General features: G+C 43.1%; 2 protein-coding genes across 2 annotated transcripts; both read left to right on the top strand.

The window, feature by feature from the left end:
* The first annotated feature begins 6256 nt into the window (after positions 1-6256).
* Positions 6257-10787, top strand: RPL23 (ribosomal protein L23). Its single transcript, XM_081271307.1, has 5 exons — positions 6257-6327; positions 6877-6960; positions 7258-7386; positions 10395-10508; positions 10648-10787. The coding sequence occupies exons 1-5, from the start codon at positions 6315-6317 to the stop codon at positions 10728-10730; spliced, it is 423 nt and encodes a 140-aa protein (XP_081127433.1). The 5' UTR covers positions 6257-6314; the 3' UTR covers positions 10731-10787.
* Positions 10788-13675: 2888 nt separating this feature from the next.
* Positions 13676-16288, top strand: SPMAP1 (sperm microtubule associated protein 1; the record flags this gene model as incomplete). The annotated part of the gene is made up of 3 exons (XM_081271306.1): positions 13676-13882; positions 15222-15321; positions 16131-16288. The coding sequence occupies 3 exons, from the start codon at positions 13676-13678 to the stop codon at positions 16286-16288; spliced, it is 465 nt and encodes a 154-aa protein (XP_081127432.1).
* Positions 16289-23605: the final 7317 nt, after the last annotated feature.

Here is a 23605-nt window from a genome sequence, read left to right as displayed (position 1 = left end):
TTTGATGCTTTCTTGTGGGGATACTGTAGAGCAGACAGAATAAGCAGAGTGGACGTGCTGGAGAGTAGTTATCATTCCTAGGAAGTGAAAGAGGGGTTGTGAAAACTGGAAAAAGGGGTTAGAAAGGGTTTTAGAAGGGCACAGAGTCTCTGGAACCAGAGGAGTTGGTCATGAGTCTCCATCTTGGGCATCCGGGCTGGTAGTCTTTTTTTTTTTTTTTTTTTTTTTTTTTTAAGAGAGAGTGAGAGAGGAGGGAGAGAGAGAGAGAATTTTTTTTTAATATTTATTTTTTTTTTTAGTTCTCGGTGGACACAACATCTTTGTTGGTATGTGGTGCTGAGGATGGAACCCCGGCCGCATGCATGCCAGGCGAGCGCGTTACCGCTTGAGCCACATCCCCAGCCCCTGGGCTGGTAGTCTTAAAGAAGTAGTTGATTGACCAGCTTGTTGGTGAATTTGTGTATCTAATCTTGCAGGAACTTCTGTAGGCAATTTAATAGACATGGTCCTATTAGGAGAAACATAGAGAGGACTAATAGGGGTCCTGTGAGGGGGGGGGAGCCAAGGCCATACTTGATTGAACATTCCCCATGGAGCCTGTTGGCTTAGTTGCTGTCTCCTCTTTTCTAACTGTTCTTGTCTTTCATTACTCCCAGGAATGACTGTGTTTTGGCTTAACTGGTTTTGATAGGTGTTTAGGATCAAGCTGGTCAAAACTGACTTTGTTTCTATCTATTGTTAAGAGTCAGCCGAGTTCCCATAGGGGTCACTCGTGGGGGAACTTGAGAGCAGCTTCTTAGTTCTGCTAGTGCCATTCGCGTTAGGATGGGTCCAGGTCTTGCTTGACCATGTGGCTTCCCTTGGAAGCATCAGGGATGTCTCCTGTCTCCAATGACCCTCCTATTCACAGCAAATGCACTGATTGGCTTTCCATTCTCCATTGGTCTCAATAATCTCCCTGATCAGGAGGTTATGTGACCCAGAGTTGCAGAGCTCTTTAGAGAAGTTCCCTGTTCCCTGGATTCAGACTGACTCAGAGGGCCAGAGCCAAATATTGGTTTTCTTGGCCATTTTAATTTAACTTTAAGTCTTGATCATAAACATCCAGCAAAGTCAGTTTCACCCTAAATTAAGAATATTGGGCTTTAGCTGAAGTCTGGCCTACTTTGGAGTCATTCTGACATGTAGTAAGATGGGAGGCATAGCCTTATCTCAGGTAAGCCAGGGCTCTTTATAAATCTTAGGTAAAGTGTTCTAGTATTGAAGCTGATCTTTTTTTTTTTTTAATATTATTTTATAAAGTTTACATATATGTTGTTGCTTGATGTCACATGAATACTAGGTAATACAGTATATTACATTTAAATTGTTCCCAGTGTATAGAACTTTATATTAATCTTATTGATAACAGGTCCAGTTATAAAACATTAAATGACATAAATAAATCTCCAATAAGTTATTTTTATAAGCCTAAAATAACCATGCAACCTTTTGGAGAACAGCAGCTTGATATAATTTTTTTAAAGCTTCTATCTTAATGACTTATATACCTGGAAAATATGAACACATTTAATATACAGAGAAGAGTAATAGTACCACAATTACTATTGATGTTTTTATATTAATCAAGTTTAGCTTTTAAAGAAATAACATATTACAATATTGCAAAATAACAGTTGTTGTTTAACCATAGTTGTATATACAGACCTTCTTTAGCACTTAAACTCTCTTATTTACTTAATAGACTCTCTTATCCAGAAACACATTTTCCTTCTATTAAATCCATTCCTAGAACCTTCTAATTTCTCTTTCCTATCTGTTAACTCTTTTTTTACATCTTTAAATAATCCTTGTAAATTTCTGAATTTAGGCAAGTTATTCCATTTTAATAAGAGATATTTTGTTATTTGCAGCACACAATTAATCACATCTGTTGACCATTTCATGAAAACATGAACAATGTTTAGGTATATAGAATTGTAGGGACAGACAAGGCAAGGCACCTAAGATAGCACCGAAGATAGGGAAACAGTCTTATTTGGTTGCAGCCAGATTCAGAGCGCACTGCTTCTGTTGTAATCAATTAATCCCCTGAACCCCAAGTTTAGGTTGTTTCAGAATTTTGTACCCAACATGTAAGGGAAGGGGCTCAGAAGTTCACAGTCTGCAGAAGTTCACAAAAAGCAGTTTTTTTTTTTTTTTTTTTTCCCCTCTGTTCTGGGCAAGTTAACCCTTCAAGGACACTTGGGAGGGGGAGAGCTTTTTCTTCCCTTTCTCTCCTCTTCCCTCCACCCTCCCTACCCCTGCTAGCTGTTATCATGGAGCCCAGTTGGGCTTCCTTATCTTAGACATGTAGCCTTCTCTGTGAAGCCCCAGCTCAAGGCCAGAGGCCTTGTTTTACATATTTTGTGAAAAACTAGTAAGGGGGTGTCCAGCTTTTTTTTTTTTTTAATATTTATTTTTTAGTTCTCGGCGGACACAACATCTTTGTTGGTATGTGGTGCTGAGGATCGAACCCGGGCCACACGCATGCCAGGCGAGCGCGCTACCACTTGAGCCACATCCCCAGCCCATGTCCAGCTTTTTGAGTGCTGATTTTTCCAGTGACCAAGTAAAACAGGGCAACATGAAAATAGGAAGTTTATCTACATTCAACTTTTTTTGTAGAGATTCTTTTGCTGAAAGTCCTAAAATCAGCCACGGTGAAGATTTCTGGAGAAGATCAGTTAAGCCTTTTCTGTGGGCCTGGGTAGGGAGGGGGAAGACAGGAAGGCGGGGCTGAGAGCAGCTTGGTGGATCTGAGAATGAGGAAGGAGTGATGTAAAAGAATAGGATTTTCCCTAGCAAGGAAAACTTGAGCAGTAGAACAGGTAGAGCAGAGGGGAGGATGGGAGTGAATATCCCAAAAAGCCTGTAAGGGACAATTCTTAGTAACCTGTTTTCAGTGATGACAAAGCAACTTTAAAGGCCATTTTCACCAGATCTCTGATAGGGGCCCAAGGGCTCTCTTCAGCTTGTTTGAGCTTTGGGTTTGCTGGTAAGAGGACCTGGTGGGACCTGGTGTGGGCGCTGACAGAAGAAGAGAGGAGTGAGTGGGTGAAGGGATTCCTTCAGTACCTGCTTCCTCAGAAAAGAGGCAATGGTTTGAGGAAAGGCGGTTGTTTAGTTTTTGATCTAGTGAGTGGAGAGGTGAAGTCAGGTTGTTCAGGTGGGGGAGACAGTGGAGGGGCTGGGGCAGAAGGTTGAGGGTGAGGACCTATTTGAGCCAGGCGATAGGGTGGAAATTCATCAGTAGGGTCAAAAGTAGTGGATGAGTCCGGAGGAGGAGAAGATTGGGGATCAGTGGTTGTGGGTGTTGGTTTGCAAGCTAGAAAAATTTGCAGAGGTCTGCAAGAGGTGCAGAGAGCAAAAGCAAGAAGAAAGCTTTGATGCAGCAGCTTTTTACCCATTTTTTCGAATGCTCACAGTAATTGTAGAGATCCCTTAGAATGGAGGGATCCAGGGACCCAAAAGGGGGGCCTCTACCACGCGGCCTGCGCAGTGGTTTCATTAATGAGGTTCTAGGCATAAAGTTAGTTAGAAGAGATCGAAATAAAACACACAGACCAGTTACCTTATTTATATTGCTAGGTCCGAGCCGGCTCCCCTCTCTGGTTCCCACCTCTAGCCACCCAGCAGGGCAGCAAGGATTACTCAGGGCTAGCAGGAGAGAGAGAGAGTGAACACGCCGGGGAGTAGCCTTTTATTGGGGAACAAGAGATTCAGGGAAGAATTCCATCCAATGAAGTTGGAGGGGGGGGCTGCACTCCAAGGTCAGGGTCAGTGATTGGGTCCCCCGGGGTCAATAGTCAGGCACACCCCCACACGGATGGGCTCTCTCATCAGGAAAGGGTCGGGAAAGCTTCGACACAGCCAAAGCGCCTCAGGCCCTTAACGGGAGCCACCCAATCACGTGTTAGAATGGCTTCCCACAGGGGCCATCTGCTTTGGTTGTCTAAGGGATAAGTAGGTCAGGCCTGGGTGCTATATTTGATCAATTTTGGGGGTTTGATGTCTGGTGTCAAGGAGAGGGTTTTGAGGTTATCCAAGAGGCATTGTAGGGGAGAGTTGACCGGCAGAGAGGACACATTACCCATGTCGCAAAGTAGTATAAGGAGGAGGGAAGGGGACGCAAACTTGGTATAGAGGAGAAGGAAGGAGATGCAACCGTAGTATAAGAGAGAAGGAGGTGAAGGACCCCAGCCCCATAACCTAAGGCCCGATTATGAAAAGTAGAAAGTATGCAGTAAACAGATGAGCTCACCACATAACCTGTTAGAAAGGGCACCCTGCCCACATCACAGGACATGCTTGAGCAAACTGGGATCATAAGCAGGAACAGGGAGGAAACACAATGTAAACCTATGAGATTAATGAGTTTTTCGGGAACCTATAGTGAAAAATAAGTTTATCATAGTGAAAAACAAGTTTATCATAGTGAAAAACAAGTTTACCCTTTAAGTGACGTGTATGCTGGATTCAAAAACACCTGTTATTGTGCTAGGTGGAAAACAACTCCTTTTTCCCTATAAAAGATCTGTACCCCAAAGCCCGGTGTGCCAGTTCACCAAAGCTTCGGCTGAGGTTTTGCTGTGCACCCGCAGGCGCCTGTGTATTAATAAACTTGCCTCTTGCTTTTGCAGCCAGTGTGACGCTAGTTCTTTTGGACGGGGGATTTGAGGGTCTGGGGGTCTTTCACGTCTAATATCTATTTGACTAGGGTTAGGATTTTCTGCCTCCACCTCCACCCTGTCAGAATGAAATCTCCGTAAAGGCAAGAATGTTGGTCTAGAGAACATTGAATCATGTGAATCATGTGAAATAGGTCTTGACTTCTTCATTTCTAGATAAATCATTGCATTTAAGATTTTTAAAAAGCCCTTCAATAGTCAATAGATGAATTGATAAAAAAGAAAACATGGCATATATACACAATGGAATATTACTCAGCAATAAAAAAGAATAAAATCATGGCATTTGCAGGTAAATGGATAGAGTTAAAGAAGAGAAGTTAGCCAATCTCAAAAAGCCAAATGCTGAATGTTTTCTTTGCTATAAGGATGCTGATTCATAGGGCATAGGGAGAGGGAGCATGGGAGGAATAGAGGAACTCTAAATAGGACAGAGGGGTGGGAGGGAAAGCTAGAGGACATGGGGTTAGAAATGATGGTGGAATGTGATGATCATTATTATCCAATGTACATGTATGAAGACACAAATTGGTGTGAATATACTCTGTGTACAACCAGATATATGAAAAATTGTGCTCTATATGTGTAATAAGAAGTGTAATGCATTCCGCTGTCATATATAAATTTTAAAAAAGCAAGAAAAAAGAAAAAAAAAGATTTAAAAAAAAAAGGAAGAAGAAAAATTTTGGTCTACTATGTTCCCTAATGTAATCTGATGTATGCCCTGGCCTGAATCTGGCATAAATTAAGCGTTCAATAAACATCTGAATGAATGAATCCATGGAAGAAAAAAAAGTCAAAGAAAACTGGAGGTTGAAGTTGTGAAAAGATATAGTTAATAAAGCAATACATGTAAAAATAGTATGATACCAAATACACTGAGACCCAATGATCTGTAGTGTGTTAGTAGCACATCTCAATTGTACTACATCCCAGTGAAACCTTTTGGAGCTTGCTTTTGCCTCACCCTCAGCCCTCTCCGTTCCTGGGTTATCCCTACACGACACAAACTGCTCTAATTTCTTCTTCTTCTTTTTTGGGGTTACTGGGGATTGAACCCAGGGGTGCTTAACCACTGAGCCACATCGCCAGCCCTTTTTAATATTTTATTTAGAGATAGGGTCTCGCTGAGTTGCTTTAAGGCCTAGGTTAAATTGCTGAGGCTGACTTTTGAACTTGGCGATCCTCCAGCTTCAGCCTCCCCGGAGCTGCTGGGATTACATGAGTGCACCACCGCGCCCAGCGCTTTAATTACTTTTGAATCCTTACTGTCCAGAAAAGTTCTCGGTATACACGAAGTGCTCAAAAGCTGAGTAAGCTAACAAATCTACGTGTCCGTGTCCTCAGCTACTTTGGAACTCCTAGACCGGATACCGGGTTTCACTGGCTCCTGCACACCTCAACCTCACCACTGCCCACTTATCAGCTAAAGTTGCGGAACTGATTACGTAATCAGACAGCGCCAGAGGGAAGAAGCTGGTTTAACTAGCCCTCACTTCCCAGGGCGGGGATGGGCGGGGCTTCGAGTTCATATCCCAGTGTCCTTTGTATCTACTTCCTTTCGGTCCTTTTCCGGCGTCCAAGATGTCGAAGCGAGGTGAGTTTTGGACTTTAAGAAATCCTATTCCATCCGTCTCGAGGCGGCTGCTGGCCTTTCCGGGAGCGGCGGCCTTGGACAGCGAGGGCACTTTGCTCTCCTCCCGGCCAGGGAGAAAGAGGCGGTGCGCCGCGAGAGCGCTGGAAGGGTCTTCTAAGTGGCCGGAGGCGGGGGGAGCTGGATCGTTCAGCTGGCAGGATCCGGACATGATTCTAAACCGAACCCGGTGGACTCGCTCCACGAACTGAGCTTAAGTAGTGGGGTGACAGTTGACTCGGGTTAGACCCGGGCTTAGGCGACCTGTGCAGTTCCTCGCCTTGCCGGAGGAACGGCGTGTTGAGAAAGGTGGAGCGAGGATTGGGTCGTCCAGGCCCCTTGGTCTCGACCTAAAGATGGTAATGGTGAGGAATCGGGCATGTTCCGTGAGAACCGGGTAGCACGTGGGGAGGGCGTAAGTGGAAGGAATCCCAGGTGAGAGAAAGTGTCAAGGGAACTCCGAAACACGTCTAGACGGGGACCACTTTGTCCTATTTCCCTTTTTATCCATAGGACGTGGTGGATCCTCCGGTGCGAAATTCCGGATTTCCTTGGGTCTTCCGGTAGGAGCCGTGATCAATTGTGCTGACAACACAGGTGAGGCCTTTGGCTGCGTCCCCGCTACACTCCCCCTTTTAAAAGCACTCACTGGGCCTTTTGATAATGACCCATTGAGCCGTCAAGAAGGGGCAGAATAAAACACCGCTTTTGGGTGAAGTGGCAGCGTGTTGTGTTGTTTTGCTTCAATCGGTGGTGTGACAAGGTATTCCACTTTGGGGACTGACTACTTTGGGAGCGTGCAGGGAGAATCTTTGGAAATACTTGAATTTTATATGGGTGGTTGTGCCCAATGGGCCCTCAAAAATTTGGCTTTTTGTTTATATCCTTTTGTAGGAGCCAAAAATTTGTATATCATCTCTGTAAAGGGAATCAAGGGACGGCTGAACAGACTTCCTGCTGCTGGCGTGGGTGACATGGTGATGGCCACAGTCAAGAAGGGCAAACCAGAGCTCAGAAAGAAGGGTGAGTAGATGTGGAGACTTACCTCTTTGTGAATAGTTGAGGTTCTTCACTTAACTGGAAAATGGAACATCAGTTTTATATTTTATATTCCGAAGGCCTCTAAATGCGTACTTTCCTTTCAGATACAGTTCTCGTCACTTTCCTACTTAAGATGTTTAATTTTTAATTTTTTTTTTAGTTGTAGACAAACACAATAAATATCTTTATTATGTCGTGCTGAGGCTTGAACCCAGGGCCTCACACATGCTAGGCGAGCACTATACCACTGAGCCACAACCCCAGCCCCTAATGGGAATAATGGGACTAACATTTTTCCAGGTGGTTGTGAGTTGCTGAGCATCTGTTACTATTACCAGCACTAGATGAAAACAAAATTTCAGCTATGCTTTACAGCCTGCTGCTTGAGTTGATTATACTTGATCATGGCCTGCTCTCCAAAATCTTTCCGCAAGGTGTAGGAATTAAAAGGACAGACCTCAGAGCGCTTTCCACTTGTGCTGTCTTGCTGTAGAACTTCTGATGGTCAGTGCACTTTCTTTCAGTTGTGAACTTTCTTTCTGTGTCACCTTAAGTCTGTCTGTATTCTGGATATCTTGCTCTTCCAGAGAAGTCCTAGCCATCCCTTGGTATCTGGTACAAATGTGCTGTGGTGGGTAATGGTAACATTTTATAGTTATTTCTTGTGCGCCTGCATCCATTCCTCCATAACCTCCAGTAGATCTGGGGGAGGATACTGGAGATTGAACCCAGGGGCTCTTTACCACTGAGTTATATTCCCTGGCCCTTTTTATTTTGAGTCAGGTTCTCACTGAGTTGCTGAGGCTGACCTTGAAGTTGGCAATCCTTGTGCCTTTGCCTACAAAGTTGCCTGGATTACAGGTGTACACTGCCATGCCCAGCTAGATTTTGTGTGTGTGTCTGTTGCTGAGGATTGAACCCAGGACTTTATGCATGCAAGGCAAGCACTTTACCAACTGAGCTATATCCCTCAATTTTTTTTTTTTAAGAGAGAGAGAGAGAATTTTAATATTTATTTATTTTTTCTTAGTTCTCGGCGGACACAACATCTTCGTTTGTATGTGGTGCTGAGGATCGAACCCGGGCCGCGCGCACCCTAGGCGAGCGGCCACATCCCCAGCCCCCAATTTTTTTTTTTTTTTTTTTTAAGAACTGTGAATACCGCTTGGGCATGGTAGCACTCAGGTTGTGATTAAGTGTTGATTAATTTTGGGGGACAAAGATGCATCTGCTAGGGCATTTTACTCTCCTCAGAACACTTCCTGGGTCTGACTGGTGGCCTGGGGAGCTGTCAGAGAAGAGCAGAGCATACAGCCCTCACTGGTTGGGTGAGAAGGCATCTATTCCTATTACTAGGTGAACACAAAATTTCAGCTATGCTCTAAAGTTTGCTTCTTGAGTTGATTCCTTGATCATGGCCTGCAGTAGGATATAATGTTGATCTCAAATCAGTGAGGGGACAAACCAGAGATGAGCACATAATGGTTTTTAACAATAATTGTGAATTTATAATTCTGTCAATGTCTTCTTTGATTATACACAATAGGTACAAAAATATAGAAATGGAGGGCTGGACTGGAAATCCAACTTCTTCAGTTTCTGGTCTTATTAAATGGTTTATAAGCAAAAGAGGCTCTTAATAAATAAATATTAATTTATCTTTGTCTGGTACTTGGCCTCAAAATACAGAATCTGTGTCTCATATTTTCAGTGTTTCTGATTGATTGTGGTACTAGAGATTGAATTCAGGGCCTAATGCCTGCTAGGCAAGTGCTATACCACTGATCTTCATCCCTAGTCCTAATTGTTCCTATTTAAAAAAAAAAAAATGAACTCTGGAATATTAAGTAATTTTAGGGACTGAACCCAGGACCTGATATATGCTACGCCTTAGTGTGTGTAGGTGGGTTTTGTTTTTGTACTGGGGATTGAATCCATGGTGCTTAACCACTGTGTAACATACCCCTTCTCTTTTTTTTTTTAATCATTCTTTTTGAGATAGTTTCCCTACATTGTTGAGGCCTAGAACTTGAGAGTCTCCTGAGTCACAGTTTATAGGCATGTGGCAGCCTAAGTGCTGGGGATAGAGCTCAATGGTAGTGCACTTCCCTAGCATGTATGAGGCCCTGGGTTACATCCCTAGTACTGGAAAAACACACACACACACATATATATATATATAAAATCTCACATATATCGCCTACAGTTGAATAGATACGAGTCATAGGGTAGAGTTTAGTCAGGATTCTGGATATACTTAATATGTTCAAGGAGTGTGTGCACGTGCACACTGGCAGTTGTAGGTTTTCTTTGGGATTATTGGGACTTAAATGAGTTTATATTTGTAAAAGCTGACACATGGTAAGTATATCTTTATTGCTGGGCACATTAGTAAATGACTAATACCAGCAATTCAGGGGGGCTGAAAATAAGCCAGGCAGGGTGGTACATGCCTGTAATCCCAATAACTCACAAAGCTAAGACAGGAGGATGGCGAAATTGAGGCCCTGTCTCAAATGAAAAGAATTGGGGATGTAGCTGAGTAGTCAAGTACTCCTGGGTTCTGTCCTTGAGTTCTTGGAAGCAATTTTTAGATCAAGGTATATATACATTTAAATTTATTTTGGGGAGACACACACACTGGAGTAGAATATTGTTTGATAAGGGTCCAATTGCTTGGACTTAAACTATATGTGTGTTGTCCCTGATACTTTTGATTGGGATCTAAATAGTAAACACAGGTTAGGTAAAGTATAGATAGCGCTTAACAAGTTTGTTACTATTTGTCCTCCCAAAAGAGTACAAATTTAATGTTTCGAGAAAATGCTGGCAGTTTAAAAGGGTGATTGTGTATGTACTGTCTCTTGCCCTTGCTTTTAGGAATTGGAAAGCTGATGATGGGTGATACCTTCTGCCTTGAGACATATATGGCTTCTGTGCTGGCACTGGGATTTGACAGGTTAATGACTGCTGTTCTTTCTCTCCCTTAGTGCATCCAGCAGTGGTAATTCGACAACGAAAGTCATACCGGAGAAAAGACGGTGTATTTCTTTATTTTGAAGATAATGCAGGGGTCATAGTAAACAATAAAGGCGAGATGAAAGGTAGGAAAACACTCCATGACATTCCGTAGACAGCTGAGGGTGGGATGCTGGGGGATTTAACACTGGTCTAGGCATACAGGCAAGGGACCCTCTGTCTCACCTGTTTTCTTTTCTTTTTTTTTTTTTTTTTCCAATGCAGGTTCTGCCATCACGGGACCAGTTGCAAAGGAGTGTGCAGACTTGTGGCCCAGGATTGCTTCCAATGCAGGCAGCATTGCGTGATTCTCCAGTGTGTTTGTAAAAATAATAATACCCATTAAACAGTGCTTTCTCCCACTGCTTGCTTGCCTGTTTATTTCTTTGCTTTTCTTGTCACCTTGTAAGAAGAAATTGTGAAGTTCAAACTCCTGGCATGTGTGAAGATGCAGTCCTTGCTCTCTGTGTCCTTGTTGAACTTCTGGCACTTTTCCAGTTGCTGTATTTCCTATTTTGTTTTTGAACCCAGGGACACGACTATCACTGAGCTACATATCCAGCTCTTTTCAGTTTCTACTTTGAGACCAGATACCACGTTGCCTTGGCTGTCCTTGAACTTGCTATCTTCTTGCCTCCCAAGTCATTTTAGATTATAGGCTGTTGGCATCACACTTGGCTTAATGTCTTTGTGGACTACTTGATTGTAGTTCTCCCATGTATGGTTTTATTCAGTTTTTGAGGTGCTGGGGGTTCAAACCCAAGGCTTTAGCACACTAGGAGCCTGATTTACTTCTGAGCTTCAGTACTCCTGACCCACCATATATTCTGCCACCACTAGGGATTGAACCCTGTGATGTTTGTTCTGCAGAGCTAATTACCTGTCCTTTTTTAAGACAGGTCCTTGAGCCAGTCTGGTGCATTCCTGTAATCCCAGTGGTTATGAAGGCTAAGGCAAGAGGATATCAAATTTAAAGCCAGCCTCAGCAATTAAGTGAAGCCTAAAGCAACTTAGCAAGAGGACCCTCTCAAGAGTGGGGATGGTGGCTTTAATTTTTTGAGGCAGGATCTCCCTAAGTTCCTAAGGCTGGCTTTGAGTTTCACAATCCTCCTGCCTCAGCCTCCTGTGTTTCTGGATTGCAGGCAACACCTTGCCTGTACCACTCTTTCAAAGTGACCTTTTTCTAATGTGAAAAGGGTACAGTGACGCATGCCTGTAATCCCAGCAGTTCAAGAGGCTATGGTAGTAAGATTGTAGGTTCAATGCCAGCCTCAGAAATGTACCAGAGCCTTAAGCAATTACTAAGACCCGTCTTGACAATTTAAAAAAGGCTGGGAATGTGGCTCTGGTTAAGCTCCCTGGGTTCAACCCTTGGTACCAGAAACAAAACCCAGTAAATGCATTCTTGTGTGTTTCATCCACCAAATGAGGTTAGTTAGCACCCTATGGGGCTGGTGTAAGGAGCAAAGAAGTTTGTAGAAGATGCTTTGATGCATGAGGGTTGGTTTGATTGGGGGGAAATTGGGGTTATTAAAAAAAGTATTATCGGTAGCAGAATACAACAGTTACTAATAGGGCATTATGTAAAATTGTGGATGTGTACCGACGTGATTCTGCAATCTGCATTTGGGGTAAAATTGGGAGTTCATAACCCACTTCAATCTAATGTATGAAATATGTCAAGAGCTTTGTAATGTTGTGAACAACCAATTAAAAAAAGTATTATCAGGGCTGGGGATGTGGCTCAAGCGGTAGCACGCTCGCCTGGCATGCGTGCGGCCCGGGTTCGATCCTCAGCACCACATACAAAGATGTTGTGTCCGCCGATAACTAAAAAATAAATATTAAAATTCTCTCTCCCTCTCTCACTCTCTCTTTAAAAAAAAAAAAATTTAAAAAAGTATTATCACCTGTAGTCTTAGCAACCAAATGTTTTTTTATATCCTATAAGGTGAAAAAATATGTCAATGTGTCCACATTGTTGTTTTGTCTTTTTGTACTGAACCCAGAGGGGTGCTTTACTATTGAGCTATACCCCCAAGCCTTTTATTTTTTGAGACCGTCTTCACTAAGTTTCTCAGGGCCTCACTGAATTGCTGAGACTGGCTCAGTACTTGAGATCTCTTGCCTCAGCCTCTGAAATCCTTGGGATTACAGGTATGAACCACAGGCCTATTGCCATTTTAAGAGAATGAATAAGAATAATTGGGGCCGGTTTGGGTGGCCCATGCCTATAATCTCAGCAATTCTGAAGGATGAGGCAGGAGGATTGCAAATTTGAGGCCTCCCTTTGCTATTTGGCAAGACCTTGTCTCAAAACAACTGGGGATAGAGCCCAGTCGGAAAAGCAACTCTGGATTCAATTCTCCCTACCAAAAAAAGTAATTGGGGTGCCAAGTGGATTAGCCAGAGGTCAGGAGACAGGAATTGTGGTCTGGCTATGGATTTGGAAAAAGCTTTTTTTTTTTTTTTGAGAGAATTTTAATATTTATTTATTTTTTAGTTTTCAGCGGACACAACATCTTTGTTTGTATGTGATGCTGAGGATCGAACCCAGGCCACACGCACGCCAGGCGAGCGCGCTACCGATTGAGCCACATCCCCAGCCCATTTGGAAAAAAGCTTTCTAAGCTTCAATTTGTTCCTCTGTAAAAATGAGAGTTGTAAGTAGATAGCTTTCTGAACACTTCTGGTCTGTTATGGGTACAAGCTTTGCAAGAGACCTCAGCTGGGGAAATAGTATGTTAATAAAGTTTGGGAGGGGCTGGGGATGTGGCTCAAGCGGTGGCGAGCTCGCCTGGCATGCGTGCGGCCCAGGTTCGATCCTCAGCACCACATACAAAGATGTTGTGTCCGCCAAAAACTAAATAATAAATATTAAAAATTCTCTCTCTCTCTCTCTCTCTCTCTCTCTCTCTCTCTCTCTCTCAAAAAAAAAAAAAAAAAAAAAAAGTTTGGGAGTAGAGAACCTACCTACACTTAAAGCTTAGGGAGCTAGTACCCTAAACCTCCCAAATCCAAGCAATATTCTCCCCACTTCGGTGTCCATCTCCTCTTGCATAATCCATGCTAGGGCTATGCAAGCAACTCTCCCCACTGCTCAAGGACCTACACTGTCAACGCAGGGTGAGGGGGACAATAGGGTTTGTGTCGCAGGGGTAGTCCTTGACACCACGTAACAATGCGCAGGGCAACCCCCATCAAGGGCCCTCATCTCCACCAGAAAGACCTTCAAGAATCCACGGAGGTTGGCATGGCTCACTTTTGCGAGTGTCCTCTGCGATTGGAGAAGGGCTTTATATTGGATGGGGTAGCCGTGAGCACCGTGGCCCGTGCCTATGGCTACACTAGGCCCAAACTCTGGTCGGCTATTCCGCCCTACAATGCACAGCAGGACTACCACACCCGCCGGTACTTTCAGAGCCACGTGGTTCCGCCCATTTTGCGGAAAACTCAACAGGTACGAGGACTTCTTGGAGGAGCCCTTGATTTCAGCCCACGTGGCGCACTGACTTTCCAGATTAGCACCTCGGCAAATCAGGGAGTCTTATTGCAGCGCGCTCAGCCCAGAGGCGGCCTCCGCTTCCACCCCTGGGCCTGTGCTAGCCAAGTAGTCCGAGAAGTGGACAAGGGGAAGGCAGGTACTGAGCTGCGAGCTCGCTGAGCTCACAGGACCTTCTCCTACCCCTGAGTCGCAGGATGGTCTCATTTCAGGTGTCTGACTAGGGGCTAGGCCTTTCAAAGTCTTCCTCTCCTCAGTGAGTCCATTTCACTCTTTTGTGACTCCACAGGCCCATCCTTTAGAGTGACCTCAGGTTGCAAATCCTCCCAAACCGCAAAAAACCCTTGTGACCTGTGAGCAAGACAAAGGGAACAGTCTTGACCAGTGGGCAAGGAGGCTGTGGTCCTGGGGTCACAGTTGCAGGGATGGGACTCACTCTCCTGACCTTTGCGCAGAAGGAGAGGAACACCTCACCCCCACCCCGTGCATTCTGAGGACTTGTTGCCTCCCCAAGTCTACCGAATCAGCAGTGATTTCCAGGGACAAAAGATTCTTAGGCAGGGGGCTGATAGTTCCATTTTTTTTTTTCCCAGCACTGTAATTTTGAGGTGGGTGGGGCGGGGCTCCTCACTCACTATGTTTCCTGCTGAGCATGTTTAATGTGTAAGGTATTCTTTAATCATCAAAACCACCATTTGTATGCCGGGTGTGATGACACACACCTGTAATCCTAGTGGCTCTGGAGGCTGAAGCTGGAGAAGGATCACAAGTTCAAAACCAGCTTCAGCAACTGAGAGAGATCCTAAGTAACTTAGTGAAATCCTGACTCAAAGACTGAAAGGACTGGGGATGTACCTCAGTGGTAAATTGCCCCTGGCTTAAATCCCCAATACCCCCAAATAAGCTAAAAACCCCCACCATTTGTGGTTGGCATTATTTTTATTTAAAACATAATATGTATCAAGTCTTTGTTATGCCAGGCTATTTACTTTAACTAAATAACTTAAATTTCATAGCAACCCTCCTTTTAGTGATAAGAAAACTGAGGGTCCTAATGAAAAAGCTGCATAATTGACCCAGGGTCACAGCTTGCTAGTGGCCAAGCTAGAGTTGGAATCCAGTGTATGGCAGCACACACTGAGCCCTGCAAGCTGTTGCACGGCTTATTAACTATATTTAATCTGTCTCCAGTTACCTCGGGCTCTAACGTCTTCCCCAACAAGTCCCAGGGAGTTTGCACTGTGTACTTCTAGATATGGTTTCTGACAGTCTTCTATATTTTCTTCCTCATTTTCAGGATCATGGCGGTACAGGAAGGGATGGCTGGATAGTAGATTATTTCCACATTTTCGGGCAAGGACAGAGATATCTCAACAGAAGAAATTGGGCAGGGGCAGGCAAGTGCCATCTCGATGTCCAGTCTCACATGATCCCACTAAGGAAGAATAGTATGCATCTCACAATTTAGAGAAAGAAACCAGGCTGCAGGGAACCCCAGGAACTGCATCCTCCCAGGTTTTCTTTTCCTATGTGAGCACTTCCTCTATACCAGGTGCCTTTTTCCCTCATACTATCCCCAGGTTACTGCTGGGGAAACAGGTATGTTGCATGAAAATGATTTGCTGAGAAGGGCTGAGCTGGATTTGAACTTCCTCTCTGTCCACCCAAATGCCCAAGTCCCCCAGATGCCTCCCGCACAGACTGTGTCTCATTGTCCGGGCTTAATTTAGCAGCAATGGGAAGACCTAAGAGATTTTTCTGGCAGTGTGCACCCTACCTCCACCCCTACTCCACCATCCTTTGGCCTCATGCTGCTCACGTGATCCTTTGCAACATTTGGCTAAATTGACCTCATTCATTTTTCTCCATATGGGTCAGAGGCAAGGATAAAAAATTCTCGCATCTCTGGGGAGCAAGGCAAGTTCAGCTAAGCTGAGAAGTTTCTGGCACTTCCTGTCCCAATACATATAGTCATGATCTCTTCCTGTCAGTATTCCTGATGTAGGGCTTGATTTCTAGAAAGCTGCTGTCACCTGGACTTCACCAGTCCTTGTCTTTTCAATCAAGAGGATCAGGACCCTTGAGAAGTGAGCATTTAGCTCCAGGCATGGGGAGTGTAGTGACTATGGGCACCCCTTTCAGCCTGTGGGAATGGGGAAAATGAGAGGGTGTTGCATGCTGGCTCAGCCTCTATCTCTGCCCGAAGGGCATTCCATCCAACAGGTGACCGGGCATGACCACTACAATGTTGATTTGAAGCCAACCACAGGGTTCAACGGTAGGTTTGGCTACCGCCGTAACACCCCATCCCTCCGTCATCACACATCCGTGTTTGGGGAGATCACTCAATTCCCTCTCTTCTGACAACATTGCTTCCTTATTACAGCCATTGGCCTGAATTTCTAAGAAAGGTGTTTATATGAATTCTCAATGATATTTTATATTAAAATTTATTTGTGTCTCCAAGTGTGTAGTTTCTCCCCTATTGTCAGGGACAAGTGAGCTTTTCTACCCTCAGTTTCTCTACCTCTGGAGAGAAGAGGAGCCACGGCTTCTCAGGTCTACACCCTAGCACTCCATGCCAGTGAGGGGCCTCAGTTCTCATTTGTTCGCATGATCCGAAGGAACTACATTAGGTTTGTTTTGGAATAACCCAAGTGTCCTGCACATGCTAGACCAGTACTCTGCTACTGAGCTACCCACCCCCATCCTGGGAACTTCACTCTTTTTTTTTTTTTTTTTAAAGAGGAAAGGGAGAGAGAGAGAGAGAGAGAGAGAGAGAGAGAGAGAGAGAGAGAGAAAGAGAGAGAGAGAATTTATTTATTTATTTTAGTTCTCGGCGGACACAACATCTTTGTTGGTATGTGGTGCTGAGGATCGAACCCGGGCTGCACGCATGCCAGGCGAGCGCGCTACCGCTTGAGCCACATCCCCAGCCCCTCTTGGTTGATTTTTTAACCCAAGGATTCTGACAGAGAGTATCCAGAATGCTTTGCTTATGCTCTGTCACTTTCCTTTTCAGCTAGTTTGTAGGATGTCAGTTTTAAAGGTCTCCACTCAGTTTACTGGCTTTCAGAAGTCAAATCAAATGATGGATTCTAAGAAGGTGAGGCTTCAGAACACAAAGCTTGCCAGAGTTCTAGCATGGTGGAACCCCATTGTACTGAGTCACCATAAGTGGATAAGGAAAGAGAATTATGGGGGCTGGGGATGTGGCTCAAGCCATACCGCGCTCTCCTGGCATGCACAGGACACTGGGTTCGATCCTCAGCACCACATACAAATAAAATAAAGATGTGTCCACCGAAAAAAACTAAAAAAAAAAAAAAAAAAGAAAAAAATTATGGTAGGGTGTGGGGATATAGCTGAGGGGTAGAGCACTTGAGTGGAGATGAAGAGGTCCCTGATTCAAGTCCGGGTGCCCCCTTCCTTCTCTAGTATTTTATATCTATAAGTGAGACTAAGAGCCCATTCTTGTCCTGAGATATTTGTTTTTTCCATTTTCCAAGGGACTGCTAAGAGGAATTCCTCAGAAACTCCCATCTTGGGCTTCAATTAAGACAAAGACTCCAAGGAAATTCTAAATCTCAGATTAGGGTTGACACTGCATGCAGGGGCGAATGCCTATAATCCTGACAGCTGTGGAGGCTGGAAGTAGGAGGAGTGAGTTCAAAGCCAGACTCAGCAGCTTAGTGAGCCCCTCTCACAAAACATAAAAAAGCTGGGGATGTGGCCCAGTTGTTGAGCACCCCTGGGTTCAATCCCAGGGCTGACAGCTGTGAACACAATTTGTCAATATGAGTGACAGATAAAAGGCAAAGATGTACGAGTAACATATTTTTGAAAGCTTAGTGCATGCAAAGCTGCTGCAAATTAAAAGATGAAAGAAAGGGCTGGGGATGTGGCTCAAGCAGTAGCGCGCGCTCGCCTGGCATGCGTGCGGCCCCAGTTCGATCCTCAGCACCATATACCAACAAAGATGTTGTGTCCGCCAAGAACTAAAAAATAAATATTAAGAATTCTCTCTCTCTCTCTCTCTCCTCTCTCACTCTCTCTTTAAAAAAATAAATAAATAAAAGATGAAAGAAGGTTCCTGTTCTCAGGGAGCCTTCAGTCTGGCAGAAGCTGACTCATTCATATCAGTCAGAGGATGAGTACTTGTTTATAGCTATATAAAAATATATAAAATTGTTCTATTTCCCCTTCTTTGGTACTAGGGATTGAACCCAAGGGATGCTTGACCACTGAGCTACATCTCCAATTCCTTTTATTTTTTATTTAAAGATAAGGTATCTGTAATTTGCCCAGGCTAGTCTTGAACTTGTGATCTTCCTGCCTTAGCCTCCCAAGTAGCTGGGATCACAAGTGTGTGCCACTGCTTCTGGTTTATGGTAGAAAATTCAAAGAAAAAAATATATGGGAGGTAAAAAGTTTTGAGTCCTTGCATGTCTGAAAATACTCTATGTTGCCTTTGAGCACATAAGAGACAGTTTATCTTAGAATCGATTTATCATTGAAAAATGTTTAAGGGGGGCTGGGGATGTGGCTCAAGGGGTAGCGTGCTCGCCTGGCATGCATGCGGCCCAGGTTCGATCCTCAGCACCACATACAAACAAAGATGTTGTGTCCGCCGAGAACTAAAAAAAAATAATAAATATTAAAAAAAATGTTTAAGGACTTTAAGAATTTCCATTGTCTTCTGGTTTCTGTTAATTAGACTTAATGTCATTCATATTCCCATGTGTGATCCATTTCTGTCTTAGGATTTTTGTTCTTTTTTTTTTTTTTTTTTTTTGATATTTTTTCAGTTGTTGGCAGACCTTGCTGAGAATTGAACCCAGGGCTTCATACATGCCAGGCAAGCACTCTACCACTGAGCCACAACCCCACCTTGCAGGATTTTTGTTCCTGATGTTCTGAAAATTTTCAGAAATGTTCATGGTGATCCTTTCCAATATAGACATTAAAATTCTATTTTGAAAAGTTTTGGACTGAAGGTATAGCTCAGTGGTAATGTGCTTGTCTAGCATGCATGAGGCCTTGAGTTTAATCCCTAGTACCCTTTATGCAGAAAAGAAGTTTTCTTGTGTCTTTGATAATTATTTTTCCATTATTTGCTCATTTGGGGACTCACATTTTCTCTCCTGTTCACTTGTGTTTTTGCTGTACTTTATGTTTCCTTACTGTCAACTTTCAACTTTTTCTTTTTTAAAAAATTTCTAAAAGATATTTGTTTATATTATAGACCTAAGAGGTTTTTCTCACTTTTATTTATTTATATGTGGTGTGGAGGCTCGAGCCTAGGGCCCCACTTTGAGCCTAGGGCCCCACGTGAGCTAGGCGAGCGCTCTACCACTGAGCCCCTCTCCCAACTTTTTCATTGGTTCTTTTAGTTCTCTCATGTGTGGCAATTGCTCTTTTGCCTACCTGCCTTTCTTTCTTGTACTGGGAATTTAAGCCAGGGGTGTTCTATCACTGAGCTACACCCCCAACCCTTTTTTTATATTTATTTTGAGACAGGGTTCACTAAAATGCTGAGGCTGGCCTTGAATTTGCAATCCACCTACTGAGTAACTGGGATTATAGGCATATACACTACCATGTCCCAGTTGTTCCTGTTCTCACATTCTGTTTCATTCATTATATTCTTTAACTCTTTTTTTTTTTAAAAAAAAAGAGAATTTCAATATTTATTTTTCAGTTTTCGGCGGACACAACATCTTTCTTTGTATGTGGTGCTGAGGATCAAACCCGGGCTGCATGCATGCCAGGCGAGAGCACTACAGCTTGAGCCACATCCCCAGCCCTTCTTTAACTCTTATTTAATTAAAATTATGATTGCTGCTGGGCGTGGTGGTGCAAGTCTATAATCCCTGTGACTAGAGAGGTTGAAGCAGGAGAATCGCCACGTTCAATATTAGTTTAGCAATTTAGTGAGGCCCAAAGCAACTTAGTGAGATCCTTTCTCAAAAAATAAAAAAGGCTGGGGATGTAGCTATTGGTAAAGCCCCTTTGGGTTCAACCCAGTAGCAAATAAATGAACAAACAAATGGCTAGGATCGTAGCTCATTGGTAGAGCTCTAGTCTAGTTTGTGGGAGACCCTGGATTCAATCTCCAGTATAAACAAACAAACAAACAAACTGCACTTCATGGTTAATTCTTCTGCCTCAGCCTCCTGAGTCACTGGGATTACAGGTGTGAGACACTGTGCCCAGTCAGGGAGTTGTTTTAATTTCCCTTCCCTTCCCTCCCTCAGCTATGGAGAAGACACTTCCTTACAATATTCAGAAAGTCAGAACAGACAGATCATCAGTGAATCAAGGACTGGCGGGGCGGGCGGGTGTGTGTGTGTGTGTGTCTTAATTCTGTTTTGAAGCATTTCACTATAGGGCAGCTAGTCCCTGCACTAATTTGATGTTTCCCCCAGCAATCCCCCCCTCTATTTCTAATAGACTTCTTAAATCCAATTGACATCAATTTTAGGGCTTTGTAGAAATTGGATTTGTGGGGTGAGGATAAAGATCAGTGGTAGAGTGCTTGCCTAACATGTGCAAGGCCCTGGGTTTCATCCCTATCACCACAAATGTTGGATTTCTGAAATGTTTTTATGTCCCTTCCTTTGCCACTTAATAAACATTGCTTTCATGGATGGGTCACAGGTACATTCCTGGGGGTACTGCAGCTTCACATCTTGTATGTCAGTTTGCCCCAAGTGTTGGGGATAGGTACTTAAGGAATTTGCAAGTTGAATATAGCTATCAAACAGGCCATGAAAAACTCTGAACCTGAAAGTAAAAAATATGTTTTCGTTTTTCAAGTCTCTCTCATTCCTGAATAACTTAAGGAAAAGATTTTATTTGGTGCCAGTTCCTTAACATTTTAGAATCTCCCCTTTCTCAATCAAAGGAACTTATGTAAATATCTAGCTAGTGTTTAATAATATTATATTTACTTTTACATTCTTTTTATGGCAAGTGATGTGACTTTTTTTTTTGCTGGGGGGTTCCAGGGATTGAACTCAGGGGCATTTGACCATTGAGCCACATCCCCAGTCCATTTTTTTGTATTTTATTTAGAGACAAGGTCTCACTGAGTTGTTTAGTGCCTCACTTTTTGCTGAGGCTGGCTTTGAACTCATGATCCTCCTTTCTCAGACTCCTGAGCCACTGGGATTATAGGCATGTGCCACCACGCCTGGCATGATGCCAATTTTAATACAGCCTTATTGATCTAATTCATGTATCATGTAATTGGTCCATCAAAAGTATAGATTTCAAGCCTCCGGGTATAGCTCAATGTAGAGCATTTGCCTAGCAAGGCCTTGGGTTCAATCTCCAGTCCCACAAACAAAAGTGTAGAAATCAGTGTTTTAAAAAGTATATTCTGGGGCTGGGGTTGTGGCTCAGTGGTAGAGCGCTCGCCTAGCATGTGTGGGGCCCTGGGTTCAATCCTCAGCACCACATATAAATAAATAAAATAAAGGTAAAAAAAAGTATATTCAAAGTTGCACAACCATCTAAAACAATTTTAGAACATTTTAATCACCCCCAAACCAAACTCCATACCCATTAGCAGTAACTCCCCATTTCCTTCCAATGGACTCATGCCTAGGCAACCAGTGTTCTTTATTGATTTGCCTATTCTGTTTATATTCAGACATTTCATATACATGGAATCATAAAACATGTCATCTTTTGTGGTTGGCTTTTTTCACTTACCATGCTGCTTATTTAATATTATTATTATTTTTTGTGGTACTGGGGATTGCCACTGAGCTACATCCACAGCCCTCTTTTTTCTTTATTTTGAGACTGATCTCACAAAGTTTCTGAGATTGGCTTTGAACTTGTGATCCTCCTGCCACATCTTCCTTAGTCACTGGGATTACAGGCGTGCTCCACCTCACCTTGCTCCAAACTGTTTTTAAGGCTCATCCATATTGTAGCATGTGGCAGGACTTTATTCCTTTTTATGGACAAATAAGAATCCATTGTGTAGATACATTACATTTTATTTATTCATTTATCAGCTGCTGCACATTTTTTGGCCATCATGAATAATACTGCTGTGAAATTAATGTACAAATTTTGTTACATATGTGCTAAATAAGTATAAAACAACTACAAGATCTAATAAATGAATTTCACAATGTTATAAAACACAAGATTAATCTAAAAATTGAGTCTTATATGCCAGCAGGAAACAATTTATAAACTAAAAAATATTCCATTTAAAATAGCATCATAAAAATAAAATATTTAGGAAAAACTTAATGAAGTTGTGCAAAACTTCTAAAGTTACAAAAAAAATGAAGAACATCTAAATAAATGGGATAATGTGTCATCTTCAAATTGTGAAAACTTATTAATGATAGAGAAGCCAACTCTCAAATTCATAGATTCAGCACAAAACCATGAAAATCTTAGCAGGCTTTTAAATTGGCAAGCTAACATTTACATGAAAATACAAGACAGACTATTCAAAATAATCTTAACAGAAAGGGACAAAATAGAAGGACTTAATACTACCTGCTCTCCTTACTTTCTATAAAGTTAAACTAATAGGTGGGGAGAAAAAAGTCTTCAAAGAACTGAGCTGGAGCTGGAGGTGTGGTTCAGCGCTAGAGCACCCTGGGTTCAATCCCTAGCACCAAAAAGGAACGAAAAAGTCACGCGGGAGTAACTGTGTTTGCATATGGGAAAAGTGAATCTCACCATACACAAAAGTTAATTTGAGAAAGATTATAAACCATGAAGCTATTAAGAAAACAACAGATTATCTTTCGGAAGCTGGAAGCTGGAACCGCCCCAGCTGTTTTTTTTTTTTTTTTTTTTTTTGAAGGCTTTTTCTCCCCATTGAATTGTTTTGGTGGCTTTTTGAAAATCAAATGGTCACCTAAGTGTAGATCTGTTTCTAGGCCCTCTATTCTCCTCCACTGATCTACCTGTCAATCCTTATGCCAGCACTATTTGTCTTGATTAGTATAGCTTTACAGAAAATATGGAAGGCAGGCAGTAAGTCCATAGAAGAGAAAAAGCAATAGGCATAAAGGAAAATATTGATAAATTATACTTCACCAAAATTTCAAATATTTGCTTATTAAAAGACACCGTTAAGAAATTAATAAGCAAGCCACAGATTAGGAGAAACTATTTGCAAAATATGTATCTGACGAAGAACTAGGGTTCAGAGTATGTAAACACCTCTTATAATTCAAAAGTAAAAACCCAATTAAGGAAATGGGGAAGCTGGCCGACTTTTTAAAGGTTTGGCTCAGTAAGATAAACCTGGAGTGAGGTTGGCCGGGAGTGAAGGTTTGAAGAGCGCGGGATCGACAGTCAGTCGACAGAATGGGGTGTGGGCCTGGGCGCGGGGGAGGTACCTAGGCTGTTCCACACAGAGGTCCAACCTGGGGGATGCAGACTGGACCAGCTAGGACCCTGGCACGCTACCATGGCCACAAGCCGTACCGGAGGCCGGCCGCAAGCTGTAACTGCACTCAGAAGCGGTATCGGGACCTCAGGCGAAGTGCCGAGCCGAGGTAGCCAAAAGGAGACCACAGAAGATAAGACTATGAATCCTGAAACTTTGAGGAAACGGCACGATAGGCCACCGTCACGTAGCGCGACAGCTAGGATTAAACGTCATGACTCTGCGACGTCGACGCGGCAATATGACGC

The sequence above is a fragment of the Spermophilus citellus genome (assembly GCF_964194105.1).
Source record: "Spermophilus citellus genome assembly, chromosome: 17".
Classification (NCBI taxonomy): domain Eukaryota; kingdom Metazoa; phylum Chordata; class Mammalia; order Rodentia; family Sciuridae; genus Spermophilus; species Spermophilus citellus.
Note: the sequence above shows the minus strand (reverse complement) of the source record. Positions and strands in the feature narration are given on the sequence as shown.

Coding starts and splice junctions, on each gene's coding strand:
- RPL23 (XM_081271307.1), top strand. Junction 6,961..7,257: donor CAATTGTGCTGACAACACAG/GTGAGGCCTTTG, acceptor ATCCTTTTGTAG/GAGCCAAAAATTTGTATATC. Junction 7,387..10,394: donor ACCAGAGCTCAGAAAGAAGG/GTGAGTAGATGT, acceptor TCTCTCCCTTAG/TGCATCCAGCAGTGGTAATT.